The sequence below is a fragment of the Neltuma alba genome, unplaced genomic scaffold (genome assembly GCF_004799145.2).
Source record: "Neltuma alba isolate B1F8T4 unplaced genomic scaffold, ASM479914v2 tig00011824_pilon, whole genome shotgun sequence".
Lineage (NCBI taxonomy): Eukaryota > Viridiplantae > Streptophyta > Magnoliopsida > Fabales > Fabaceae > Neltuma > Neltuma alba.
This window is the reverse complement of record NW_021636437.1, coordinates 178,457-193,360: the sequence shown is the minus strand read 5'-3', so window position 1 is coordinate 193,360 and position 14,904 is coordinate 178,457. Positions and strand designations below refer to the sequence as shown.

The window sequence follows — 14,904 nt, the reverse complement described above, 5'->3', positions numbered from 1 at the left end:
CATTTCTATTGGAGTTTTCAATCCCCAGAAAGCCTTTTGCTTTTGCTTTTTTGCTTCTCGCTAGCCAAAACCCATCATCTTCCCACCAGGATAGTTTTATTCTCAGAGCCCCATGTGAATCAAAGTTATCACTGACACTGAGATTACAATCTGCCCACATACAAGCGGTACAAAATTATACCAAGAACTGCATGTCTTTGATTAATCGTCTGCAAATTAATTGTACGTCACTGCCTTCATCTTCCTCTTGAAGCATAATTTTCCACAGGGGAAAAAAAGTTGCGTACTGCAGCATCTTGGGGCCAATTATGGAGAGTTATGAAGGTGATTTAAGTGACATAGTGCGTGCTGGTACTGTCACTTCATCATCATATGAGCACTGGCAGTTCTATTGTTCAGATCCACTGACTAATTTCCCTGCTGTCATGGAAGAGCCAATTATACCAGGCCGCTTCGGCGATCCGTTCATCCCCAACGTTCGAGATCCCTTTCCCCACCACTACCATCATATACCTGCAACTTCAAATGTTTACCTTGATACCACAAGTAATTCTGCTCAAGTACTAATCACGACCACTTCTGGGAGTATGCAAGAAGCAGCTGGATTAGGTATTAGTGGTTCTGCAGCTACTTTTTCGTCGGGACACCAAATTCTCGAGGACAACATAAGGAGGTCTAGTGGTAACATATTCTCAAACTTGGCTCAGATCTCTCCCAGTGCAGACTTACCTCTTTCACCCTGTGGATCACCGGGCGCCACCATCCCAATTAAGGCGCTTCCTGACACATCTGAATATTGCTCCCCCCAGATCTCATCTTCACGCAATCCGGCTCTCAAGCAAAGGTGAGATTTCGGTTTTCCAGTTTCTATGATGGGGCTAAAGAATCAAATGTGCCTGTATATGCTTTCATGTCACCTTAATTCACAAATTTGAGGATGGGGAATTACAGAAATGTTTGAGAGAGGAAGTAGGATTATTTGGCTAATTAGGTTTGGCAATTTTATTTTTTGGTTTTTCTTCTTTTTCTTCAAAATGTTTTGGTTGACTGAAGATGGTGAGGAGGCAAAAGACTAATCATATTCATGGAGGAAAGAGTTGAATGACGAGACTAAAGACTTCATCTGAAAGAGGTTAATTTTGTACGATTCAGTTTTTGCTTTGAAGCACCGATCGACGAGCGCTTTTCATGCCTTTGAATACCTGTATGATCTATGCCTTTGATTAGCGGAAAATATGTTGGTAAAATAACTTAATTATAAACAAATTAAGCTAAACGTAAGATAACAGAAGAAATAAATATGGAAATTTGTAGGAAGAGCCTGGCGAAGAAGGTGGTCTGTGTTCCTGCACCAATAGCAGCAAACAGTAGATCAAGTGGTGGAGAGGCGGTTCCTTGTGATCTGTGGGCTTGGAGAAAGTACGGTCAGAAACCTATCAAAGGCTCTCCTTATCCAAGGTAATTTAGTTTACACTTAACTGCGTCAATGCAGTATATTATACTATCTCAAATTAAAAAAATTAAGTAAATTAGTTAACTATGATAAATATAATATGTTTTTCTTAAAATACTTTAATCATCTTTATTATATCTTTCTTCTCTCTCATACTTGATTATGGTTAAGGAAGTATCAATAGGATTGATTTGGAAAAAATTGATAGATATAAGAAATAGATTTTATATTTAGAATCAAAATCAACTAGGTTCTATATTAAAGACCGGAAGAGTATAATTTTCCAGCTGACAAGAATCAATAGGGATTTATTAAAATAATAGAAATCATCAATAAACGTACGTCAACCAATGAATGAATTTGATGGATATGAGATCGATCCCAACCAATATTGTCTCGCCGAGACACAGGATTTTAGGATGATTTCAAGAGCGCGGCCGCATAGTATATCGCAGTAGACTTTTGCTGAACTCGCTCACACTAAATATAGATTAATCGCACAAGTAGTTCATAATGCGAGTTATTAGACAAAAGGTATTAAGTCAGAGGAGCTTTCGGATTTTTTGCCTTCGGATAATATACAAACATAAATAATTGTACGCAACTTGTTGTGGATGTATTTCAGGGGTTATTATAGATGCAGCAGCACAAAGGGTTGCCCGGCGAGAAAACAAGTGGAGAGGAGCAGGACGGAGCCGAACATGCTAGTGATCACTTACACCTCGGAGCATAACCATCCTTGGCCGACCCAAACAAACGCTCTCGCTGGTTATTTCAGAGGCCACAAGTGATTCCCAAGAGCGTACTATTAACTAGACTTTCCAGTTGTTGCTGAAACAAAAGGTGGAGGCAGACATGGAAGTCGATGGAGATGAATTCTTTGCGGGGTTTTCAAGCCTTTAGATCCATTCCCTCGATCAACTCCTCGAGACTGCTAATCACAAGCAGCCTGTGCAGCAAGGGAGTGTTTATCAGAATATATTGAAGTGATTGGTGTATGCTGAACCTAGCTAGAATATTTAATAATTTATTGTATATTTAATCGAAACATTAACTTTATGTTAAGAGATTCTCAAAGTAATAAAGTTTAAGCGTAATTTCCGAAACATTCTTTCACGTTCCATTAAGACACACACACATATATATATTACGATCGATTATGGTTCTCAATTCTCATCTGGCTTGAAAGTTGAACTGTTACTTTTCTTCTGATTGATTACGGTACGGCCATTATATTTTTCCCGTTAACTGGAAGAGGTAGGAGGAAACATATATAATTGATTGGAAGCAAAGCAAAGGGAGAGGCAATAATAATTTGGAATATTGTAGGATGGGACAGAAAGCTGAGGAACAGAAGTTTTCAACAGTGAAAATGAGCAGGTCCATTAACTCTGTGGAGACATAAATGACTCCATAGCTGAGTGGTGAGTAGATGGATCATAAAAAAGGACGGGACATTCTCTGTTGAACTAGTGGAATGGGAAATCATTTTAAGACCTCCCTGTAGAAACTGAAATTACGTCCACAAAAGCACAACATAAACTGCACCCATCTCTTTGCTTCCAAAAGGAGTTAATAAATGCACGCGTGACTTTTCTTATCAGTCTCGTATAGAGATGTGCGTGAATGACAAATCTACAAGAGGGAAGCAGCAATGGTTTGCATGCTTGGGTTATCCTTCATCAGCAAAAAATTTTGAAATCTAATTGTTATTATATTAATTTCATGAAACATATCAAAGTGGTATTTCCCTTATTTTTTGGGCAACCAATTTAATACTGTTTTTGTCAGTATAACATTAAAAGAAAAATGATTCTACTCTTATTTTAATCATTTGCTATACATCTAGTTTCTTTTCTTTTCTTTTTTTTTTTTTTTTTCCTTCCCGCGAGCAGATAATAAAATTCAGCCAAACGAGGTTTGCTTTTAACCATTTTGTATTTGCATGTTCGCCTGCTTGTCCACATGTTTTCCTTGTAATGTCTGGGTAGTATATCCTCGATCGGATTAATTAGAATAATAATAAGTTTGGATTAGCTAAACTAGAACTAGCCAAAACGCTTAATTTGGTATATAGAACATAGTATGGCTGCTTTCGCATGGATCTCATGCCTTATTAATTTGGTATATTTAGAACTGCCAGATAAAAATTATTCTAAAATATCTGTTAATAGAAGTGCATTTATGTCTGAACATAAAGCAAAATATTTAAGAACCTGTTCGTCTTCAAAAACAAAAATTTTCAAATAGGTCATAAATGCTAGCGCTTTATTTATTTATGTAATTAAATAAACACTTTTCTGATCTTGGTAAATGATCTAAAGTGTCTGAAAAATAAGGTGGCAGTGTAGTCAAAAATTAGATTCGTGCAAGCTTTAAACATGTGGACATCATATTGTTAGAGATTTTTTTTTCCCAATTAATATTGTGAGTTAATGAAGAAGAAGTCATCTCTAAGAATCATCCAAAATACCTTCGAATCATGAGCTTAATAAGTACGTAGTAGATCTTTCTATTTCTAAATTAAAGTGCGGTTTTGTTATAGATTACTTCTTATCATCAAAGAATATTTATTCCTTTTACTATTTATAAAGAGCTAGATTATTTATGGATTATATGTTATATAACATATGATATATAATATTATTAGGTCATTGTTAGAAATTTCTGAATTTAGCGCGTAGTTCTTCTAACAAAATTTGTTTGATTCATGTAATATATTTTATAATAACTGTAATTTATATGTTTTCATTTATTAAAGCAACCATAACTAGTAGACCAAAATCTATAGCAGCAAAACTCAACAAAAATCATATTAAAATAAGCTCCAAGTTTCTGATGTGTGCAATTTCGGATCAATATACATGTGCCAATGATTAAACCAGCCAATTTGCTTTGTAATGTGTTTGAACTGATGATAATTTCAGTTACTTAAGTTCTCGTGCAATTTCTAATTAATTATATCGTTTTCAATATGAAACAAGGCCTTGTTAATTCATGACTTGTAATTAGTCAGTCACTAGGTATGAGGAGAGAGGACTTTCATTAACTGATTTTCAACTCAATCAATTTGTCTTAAGTAAACCAGCATAAATATAAGTACCATTCACCGCCGAGTAGATGTAGTTTATTTCTCTTGTTGCTGATCTAAGTGTGAGTTTAATGGGTTAAATTTGATCCTCAATAGTACTAATACCTGTATAAAATTCATTTACCATATTTATCATTTTTTACAAATTAATTTACCGAATTAATAAATTGATATATAATCAAGCATGGAAGTATTTTAAGGATATTTTGTTACATTAATTATAATTAACTAATTTATTTTATTTTTTATTCTATCCAAATTAATGAAATAATTTTATATTAAATTCCTGAGGAAAAGAGTACCATATATATTATGTGCCCGGGTGATTTGTTGCTTGTTGATGGAGTAAAAATATAAGGGTTAAGGTGCAATTGTGCAAATTTGTTTTGGAAGCTTTCATTCAAGAGCACTAGATACCCGAAATTTTTTTAGTGCAAAATTTCCTTAAAATTTAAAATTGTAGCAATATTACCCCCCGTCATTAAAAAAACTAACACTAACAACTACTAAAATTATTATGATCGTTAATATTTTCAATGGTAGATAGTAAAATTGCTATAATTTTAAACTTTCAAAATAAATTTTTACTAAACAAAACTTTCGATAGTGCTTAATGTTACTTGAGTGAAAACTTCCCAAATAAATTTATACCTTAATCTAAAATATAATATTAGAAGAGTAATAAAGGAGATAATTGAGTGGAATTAGGAATTAACTAAGAGAATGTTTTGATTATAAAATATTTTTTTAATTAAAGGGTAAGTGCTAATAGCTTGGATTAGTAAAATTGAATCCATAAATTTCCATTTAGAAGAGAGTTTATACGCCACTAGATTATCAGATTACTATTAGTGTTGTTTTGTCATGATGATGAAATTTACTAAATACTATCAATCAACTGGTCACATTTATTCTTGGAAAAAAAAACACTATTTTTCATCTAATATTGACTATATAACTGCAATAACAAGCTTTATGTTATTAAACAGGACCGACTCTATGAATTATGCAATATCATTGTGCTTTGTCAATAACTAATTTTTGGATGCATTGTTAATTACAAAGTTATGTTGAATACCTCATTAAATATTCTTTTTAGTTTCTTCATCCTTTTTCAGAAAACTTAATAATGTTTTATTTAGGGAGAATTACAATCAAGTCCCACAAAAGAAAAATAATTACTAAAAGACTTCAATAACAACCTGAGCAGCCTGTAATGACAAGTCTTATAATAAAGAATGACAACCTCTAAAACTTATTTTATAATTTTTTTCTTCTATGGAACTTGATTATAATTCTCTCTTTTATTTATCATCCTCACGTGTGTTTTGAACAACTTTCTTTATATACGTCTAAACTACTTTAAAACATTTTATACCGTTTTCTCTTTAATACCCACCACACCAAGTTTTTCATTGGTTTCGCTTCTTTACCCTTCTCATCCACTTCCTCTCCATATCCCTCTCTCCTGTTAAATTGAAATTTAAATGATATAGATTTAATATTTTTTAAAATTATTTTAAAATATTTTTTATTAAAGCTTTTAGCTGTCATGACTAAAGTTAAGCAGTTTTGAATTTATTTATTTTTTTAATAATTTGACATTTTATTAGTAATTTTAAAAAATATTAATTAAGACTGCTTAAACTTCAATCTAATAGTAGGGAGGAGCAATGGAGACGAAGTTGATGGGAAGGACAGAGGAGAGAAACGAGGCCCTACTTCCTCATATATATTCATGATAAATCTTTTTTTTTAATATGACTACATGTAGTCTCAATATTTTCATTTGCAATATCCCAACTTCATATTGTTGTTGTTCTTTTAAAGTCCAAGGTTGGTTGCCATATAATATACAAAGTGGATGAATGCAACAACAATATGCTTTATCCCACTAGGTAAGGTCAACTATGTGGATCACCAACGTCATTGTATTCTATAACAACTAAGTCTTTAGATAGATTGTTAATTAGAAGGTCTTATTTAATGACTTCATTGAGTGTTTTCCTTGGTCTTCATCTACTTTTTTTTAAAGACTCCAAATTGTCTAATCTATCTTCTCACTGATCGATGCCTGATAGCCTTCTCTGTATGTGCCCAAACCATCTCAAATGATAATTCAACTTTTTCTTTTAAAGTTCAACATTCACTATCATATAACAGTATTAGTTTTTTAAAGCAATCCGATAGAATTTTCTTTTAAACTTATCAGGAACATTTTTATTGCAATAACTCCAATAGCCTTCCTCTGCTTTAACCACCCGGTTTGTATTATATGAGAAACGCCTTAATCAATTTCACCATCCTCATATACAATGAATCCCAAATATTTGAATTTCAATACTTGATGAATGATTTCATCTCCCATCCTCTTGAAAATATAATAGGCATAGATATGGATGCAGTGTACCTGTAACTCCGAAAATGTGCGAAGGGCCCAAATTGAAGTGGAGGATTGAGACTTGGATGAGAGCTCTTTCCAATCTTAGCTGGGCCAAATGAGTTGAAACACGGTAGGTAAGTGTGTGGGGTGACATCGCTTCTCCATCATCAGCTTGATTGTGGAGCTACAATTGATTCCAATCAATCGATCAATCAAATCAGAATTAATATTCATATCAATATCAGCACAAAATTTATAAGTAAGAATCAATATCATTCACAACACCATGCGATATATGAGGGCATATTTAATTTTATGAAACAATTAATTAAAGTCAAAAAAGTCGGCAGATGATGAATATATGCCTTGTAGAATGTTTCAAGTGGCAAAAACCAATCAACCAGAACAATATTGTATGTTTGACCTTCGATTTGGGCAAGGAGAACAATTCATCCTTACGATTACCACATAGGTCTGACGATGACTTTTCAACTTGGATAACTCCAGCTCACATTGAATTCAACAGCATTCATTATGAAATAAACAGTTTCTTTTTCATCAAAAAACTGTCAATACTGGCTATATAACTAATTTAGTCCTATTCATAGAATTTTACTATAACATAACTAGTAGTGTACAGATGTCATCAGAGCGCAAGCCTAGGAAGAGCCAACATCGAATCTAGTTAATTATAATCCTCCTTTCAGATCAGACGAGTTCAATACATATGTAATTGGACCAAATATAATATTAATATGGCTATAGACGTGGGCACTCAACTCTACATTACAATGATCGATGAAAACTGTATACTGTAAAAGATTATATGTCCATCATATATATATGGTCTCTAGGTAAACACAAGGTAAGACATGAAGACAAGCGGTGCCTGGCTATATATATGTATGTATGCATGCATTTATGGACTTTAATAAACAATTAATAAACATAGGATGTTGCATCCAAAAATTATACATACAAGAGTCTCATTAATTTTGCGTGAGCAATAATTATGTAGCAATTTATATAAGTTTCAGTGGTTGTAAGAACAATGGGAGCAACCTTCAACACACACAGACACACACGCAAGCACCATCTGGCAACATTAACTTCAAAGCCGACTTGCCTGTTCACCATTTTGTCATGGCAGCCGCAGATTATAAAAGTAATAAAACCCCAGAGAATGAGAGCTAATCAATAAATTAATGGACTATTACGAGTTGTCGAATTTAATGTCTATACGTGCATTTGGAAGTCTGAGCGTCTCAACTCTCGCGGACAACGCTCCTGTTGTTGAAAGTGGGCCAACCCAAAAATATATTTATATATATTCACTCGTGTGTCCCAAAAGATGCTTTTGCTTCATATAGTATCTATTTATGAGACGCTAGATTATACATACCCCGCCTCAACTTTGAGTTTACTATCACACACATATATACACTTTATTATTTAAAAAAGTTGACCATAAATTTATGCAAATAACCACTTTGTTGATTGGTCCGTGGTTTGACTAATGAAATATAACTAGATGGTATATATATGGCTTTTTATGTAAATGATAAGAGCATTATCATTTACATAAAAATGTTAAGGGGGTATATCATGTCTTGCATATACAAGGCATATAAAGATACGAACTTAGCACTGTTGAATATCCATATATTCCCATACCTATCAAACTAAAATGATTAACATCATCACTCGCATCAAAGACTCGCGCGCACTAGACATCAGGTTATTGAAAAAAGAAGGCAATTAACAAACTAATCAATCCTAGTCATAAGGAATATTAGATGTGGACCACAAAAAGTTTTGACAAATATGAGCAAACAGGTAATGATTAATGTGGGTGAGATAATTAAGCATGTTGGAAGAGAGGATGTGGAAATAATTTTGAATATATAATGCATAAATAATGTGTCCAGTGGGTGGTGTGGTGTCCATTAGACAAAAATGTGGGCAAGTGTCCATCGTGTTTGGGTTTGAAAGGCGAGCAGGAGTGACATATTTGTTGAATAAGTTAGCGTAAAAGAGGACAACCAAAATCTGGAATCGGATTTGAATCAGAAATGAGGCCATTTCAATGTTCTCGCTTTACACAGCATCATTTTCCTACAGACGGCTCTCTTGAGGGCCCTTCCCATGCAAACCACTAATCCATTCACTACATGTAAAGCCTCCCCTCACCACATATATAATCCATACATCAATCCTGCTTTCACTTCCCAGGCAGCTCATTGGTCTTGATCTGCTACATATATGAGATTTATTAAGTGGCCCCCTAGCGTACAAGATCGGATACCGGATGCAATATTTGTTAACTTGAGGCAATTAATGCCCTGTAGACTTCTTTCTGACACCTTAATTATCCCTCACCCTCTAATAAATCTGTCGTCGTGCGCTTGCATTTGGACCTAATTTTATGCGTAGAGCTCACAGATTGTGTGTGCTGTCAGATTTACCTAATTAAGCTGTTGGCGCACTCGATTAATGTTTGGCCGTCCTGCTGATGGGCCACTATAGTCATAACGTGGCAGGGTTCTAATAAGAATTAAGTGAGCACCATGTGGTTGTCAACGAACTCATCATGAAAATTGGAGATGGGCTAATTAAGACTGATGCCTCCCTCAGGCTTTGTAACCAAATAAAGTAATTATAAGCTCTTCGCAGAGAATGAGTTATCGTTGCGTGTTTGGCAGCAAAAGAGGGAGGAATAATATGGTTTATCATGGTTAAGGGAGCGCTGAGCTTTTGACAAGGGGAAGTGGTAAAGCTGGATTCCTACCAAAAATAGAAAACAGGGTAAAGGCCAAAGTAAAAGTGGCGCGGATGGACAAGGCTACAATACAAACGCTGTGGCTACCGCCTCGTAACCTTGTTTTTTTCCCCCATCTCGGTGCAAAACATTATGTTTTCACGCTCTATACGTAACTCCAACGTAACTTGTTGCTAGCCAGCTTTTCCAAATTTCAAGGTACTTGTGACTGAACCCTACTGTTTCCGAGAAATTAAATGGTCAAGCATGAACACTGACTCTTCGTCAACCTCTGCCATGTCTAGTGGAGATTATTATGATCATGAAAGCAAGAGGGAGAAGTAGTATTAGTGTATTAGAAGTGTGTGGGTGGGGCTATTATGTAGAATAGAATAGAATTGATACACACACACACACACACAGCGAGAGAGAGAGAGAGAGAGAGAGAGAGAGAGAGAGAGAGAGAGAGAGAGGAGGAGAGGAGGGTTTGGTGTGGGAAAAGGGTATAGGATGCTGTGGGGGGAAAGGCAGAACGCAGACGACAAAAAGCATATAATAAGGCCGGCCAAGCTTCCCTTCGCTCATCTTATACCCACTCTCTGCCTTCTCTCCCACAGTATCACTTCAGGACCCTGCTCTTGTCAAGATACTCACTATCATGTGGCTGCTGCTGGTGCTTGGGGCCATTATGGCCGCTGCTCCTGCTCTCCTCTTCCGCAACTTCCTCCTCAGCCTTGTCAACTGGTGGCTCTACGAATCCCACTTGCCTCGCCGCCACCACTCCTCCCTCCCTCCCGGTGACTATGGCCTCCCCTTCATTGGCAACATGTGGTCCTTCCTCAGAGCTTTCAAGTCCTCTGATCCTGATTCCTTCCTCTCCTCCTTTATCTCCAGGTAATTTCTTGTTCTTCTTCTTCTGGAGTATGCATCTATCAAATTCATATTCATTCGTGTATTCTCTGTTGGCACAAAAAAACTTGAATTTTGTCAAAGTTTGAAGTGAAGCATCCACACATGCCCTCCAACACACACAGGTTCAAGCATGGGCTGCTCTGTTTTGTCATTTTCACTGTCACATAAACACCTCTTCTCTCTCTGTTTTCTACCAAGTCGTTGCTTTGTGTCTTCTACCTGTTGCATTCATATGCCCTTCACGCATGTCGACGAAACTTCTCGCCTTGTTTCATCCCTTCCCTTGACAATCCCCTTTCCCTCGTGGGCCTCACGTGATTGCCATGATGCTCCACCCACCTTACCTCATGATTGTCGGTAATTCCGCGGATAAATCTCATTAATTAATTCCCCCACTTTCACGGCCTCCCTCCTCTCATATCTCCTTAAAATATAACCAAATATCCCCAACACATGGATCCATATCACGCTCTCCCTTGCCCTTAATTATTACACATCACTCCAAATCAAAGTCAAGCACTTTTCATTAAATTAGTTTGCCTTCAACTTGTTTGTACCGTCTCGGTGTTTTGAACAGAAGCTTTTAATTGCATGTTTATATCACTAACATCCCTTCGTCTTATAATATATGTTTATGTGGTATTATAAATTAATAAAGTTGCAGTAGCTTGTCCCTCATGAACTCTATAGGTAAAATTCCTGATGAAAATAGACCCAACAAGGGATATCAAATCACTAAACTTTACATTCACTTAGGTCACATTTCAGCGAACCAAGTAAATTGAAACACCATCATTTTAGTTGTTACAGGAACGAAACCAAGACAAAAACACTTAACCACAACATTTCGAAATGTTGAGGCCAAACTGACTTTGTGAAATCAAGCGCAACACTAAAATCACCGTGCGTGTCTCTAAGCTCAGAAGTTCCTGACAAAAGTGATGAGTTTGTAATGAAAGTTAAACAATGTAATGTAGATACGGACGTACCGGAATATACAAGATTTTAATGTTCGGGAGTCCAAGTGTGATAGTGACAACACCAGAAACATGCAGACGAGTTTTGACAGATGATGACAAATTCACAGTGGGTTGGCCTCGTTCTACTGTAGAGCTCATTGGGAAGAAATCCTTCATTGGGATTTCTTACGAAGAACACCGGCGTCTTAGGCGCTTGACTTCTTCTTCCATCAATGGCATGGAAGCTCTGTCCTTGTACTTGACATACATTGAAGAAAATGTGAAGACTTCCTTGGAGAAGTGGTCCAATGCGGGACAAATTGAGTTCCTAACTGAGCTCCGAAAGCTCACTTTTAAAATTATCATGCACATATTTCTTAGTTCAGAGAGTGAGCATGTGATGGAAGCTCTGGAGAGGGAATATACAACGCTTAATTATGGAGTTAGAGCCATGGGAATCAATCTTCTGGATTTGCATACCACAAAGCACTCAAGGTAAGTTAAAGGGGGGACTAGCTAAATGATTTTTCCTCCTGATTGTCCAAATTCTAATGAGTTGAGAGTGGAATTTCAGGCCAGGAAGAATCTGGTGGCCACATTTCAATCGATAGTGGACGAGCGAAGAAATCAAAGGAAGGAGAATTCATGCAGAGAAACAAAAGACATGATGGATGCTTTAATGGATGTTGAAGATGAAAGTGGAAGAAAACTGGGTGATGAGGAAATAATCGATGTGATGATGATGTACTTAAACGCTGGCCATGAATCCTCAGGGCATATCACGATGTGGGCCACCGTGATGCTTCAGAAGCACCCAGAGTATTTACACAGGGCAAAGGCAGCAGAGCAAGAGGAAATCATCCAGAGAAGGCCACCAACTCAGAAGGGTTTGACTCTCAAGGACATACGGCAGATGGATTATCTTTCAAAGGTACATTGAAATCTAGATACAATGTTGATGATCCTTAGAATCACACCACTAATTTTGTGAATTAAATTTGATTTTGCGTAGGTAATTGTGATGAAACATTGCGGCTGATAACATTCTCATTGGTGGTTTTTAGAGAGGCCAAATCAGATGTCAATATCAACGGTCTTTCCCATTCTCTGCAATCTGTCTTTTCATCTTCTCTCAATATCTCATGTTACTAACTGCACCTGGATGATTCAGGTTACACAGTCCCAAAAGGTTGGAAAGTTCTTGTATGGTTCAGGACCGTCCATCTGGATCCTGAAATATATCCAAACCCCAAGGAATTTAATCCCTCTCGATGGAATGTATGTTTCCTACTTCTGCCTTCTTGTTTTGGATAAAACTTATAGCTGAAATTATTTATTCACACATTTGTTTAAAAATATCCCGTAAATATCTGTTTTTTTTTTTTGGGATAACTATGCCGTCTTAAATTATATAATTTTTTTGGGCACAAATTTGATATATTTCTTCATGAATTTGGCATAAAATCCAATAAATGAGTAAATTATTGTTTTCTGTGAAGAATCTAAACCAAACAAATACCTGGTCCTATTTTTGATCTGTGTGTTACTTTCAATATCAGTTTGTGCTTTTATCATCTAACTTGTGAATTTGGTTGATGCGGACAAAAAGAGCTCGGCACACAGGGCTGGAGAATTCCTTCCCTTCGGAGCGGGAACTAGAATGTGTCCTGGAAATGATCTTGCCAAGATGGAAATTGCAGTTTTTCTTCATCATTTTCTTCTCAATTACCAGTGAGTACTCTTGTCAAGTTTCCAACACACACACACACACACACATCTGTTCTTCTCTACCACAACAATCGTTGATGTTGTTTTCTATTGCTACACAGGCTTGAACAGGCTAATCCTAAATGCCCTGTGAGATATTTGCCCCACACGAGGCCTACGGACAATTGCTTGGCCAGAGTCAAGAAACTTTCATCTCCATCAGACCCTGATGCATGACTTCCTGCAAATGTCTCCACAATAGCCAGATTTCCGGTCAGCCGTGTTTGTCCTCGTAGAAAAGAAAGGGAAGGGGAAAAAAAATAAAATATAAAATTGCTACATCCTATAATATATGATATATGATATATATGTAACAGTAACACTGTAGGATTCGCAATTGTAGCACTGTTGAGTTATCCAACGCAGTGCCTCCACATGTACTGAGAAATGAGCAAGTAGAAGTAACATGTTACGTTCCTATCTCAGGAAAGTGATTTTACTTACATAGCCAGGCAAACTCAACTTCAAATTTGAAACTACTTTCTCATGTTCTTATTATAAGCTTCAAATAACTAATTTGAAGATAACAAATAATTAGTTAAAATTAGTTTAAAAACAATAAATATGCTAGAAACATGCTTTTGTTTTCAAATATGTCCTTATAATAATGAGAGAAAAAGACAAAAAAAGAATTTGTGGGAAATATGATAAGGGAGATCATGACAAAGAAGAGAGCAAAAGTAATTAAGGGCAAAATTTAAAAAAAAATGCATTAAATGTTAAAACAAACCTAAATTGAAGTTTATAAAATAAACTATACCCCTTCTAAGTTCGAAACTTATAATAAATAAGAGGGGAGGGAGTAATATTCAATTTCTCCAAAGCTTTGCCATAACGTATAAAATGAGCTAGAGGGCAACTAAACTTAACCGGAAAAATAGGAGATTGTGTGGGCAAAGCAGCAAAGAAATTCTCAAGTACATTCATGGTATAAAAGACTCAATTCAGTGTGGTTGAGGTGCGCGGCAGGTGTCACATTTTTATGAATTGGAGTTGAGTTGATTCCTTGTCCCGAGGAGTGTGCACGATGCTCTCAACCTATTTAATTACTGGTTGTCTCCTTTCAAGCACACTTGCCAGTGGAAAATGAAGAGACATGCAGTTCACAACATCTTCCAACTCCTCAATAATGCTATGCATGCAGATCTGTTTGAGACATGTCCGAGGGCTCAACGGATAAGAAGAAACTACAAAAACCATAAAACAACAAAAATGAGAAACAATATATTATATATATATATATAATATATATAACACCCTTGTAACTAAGGACTACCAATAATTATACCTATGGACATGGTGGCAGCAGCAGGAGCTATAGTAATGCAATAACAACTTATCAGTAGCAAAGTTATTCCTACCTTCAAACACTGAATGTTAGCACAGACACCCATAATTAGCTAAAGTGCTCTTGCAATCAAAGATCTTATCTTTTAGATCTATGGCCACTTTAGACATGTATCAATCAACATGAGAAGGGAAGGATGAAGAGTCTCTATTGGTGCAAGGGAAGACAATTTTTTTTTTTAACATATTTCTGAAAAAATGCAAAATAAAGCAACAAAAGCACTATTTAATCCT

At 36.0% G+C, this 14,904-nt stretch overlaps 2 protein-coding genes across 2 annotated transcripts; both read left to right on the top strand.

The window, feature by feature from the left end:
* The first annotated feature begins 308 nt into the window (after positions 1–308).
* LOC114718276 (probable WRKY transcription factor 35) lies at positions 309–2,244 on the top strand. The gene is made up of 3 exons (XM_028903551.1): positions 309–844; positions 1,315–1,458; positions 2,079–2,244. Exons 1-3 carry the CDS (start codon positions 309–311, stop codon positions 2,242–2,244), a joined length of 846 nt encoding a protein of 281 aa, XP_028759384.1.
* A 7,922-nt stretch (positions 2,245–10,166) lies between these two features.
* On the top strand, positions 10,167–13,800 carry LOC114718265 (ent-kaurenoic acid oxidase 2-like). Its single transcript, XM_028903542.1, is given in 8 exon segments — positions 10,167–10,579; positions 11,575–12,020; positions 12,023–12,051; positions 12,131–12,489; positions 12,573–12,649; positions 12,728–12,834; positions 13,166–13,287; positions 13,386–13,800. Coding segments are annotated over 8 exon segments (1,491 nt in total). The 5' UTR covers positions 10,167–10,343; the 3' UTR covers positions 13,501–13,800.
* Positions 13,801–14,904: the final 1,104 nt, after the last annotated feature.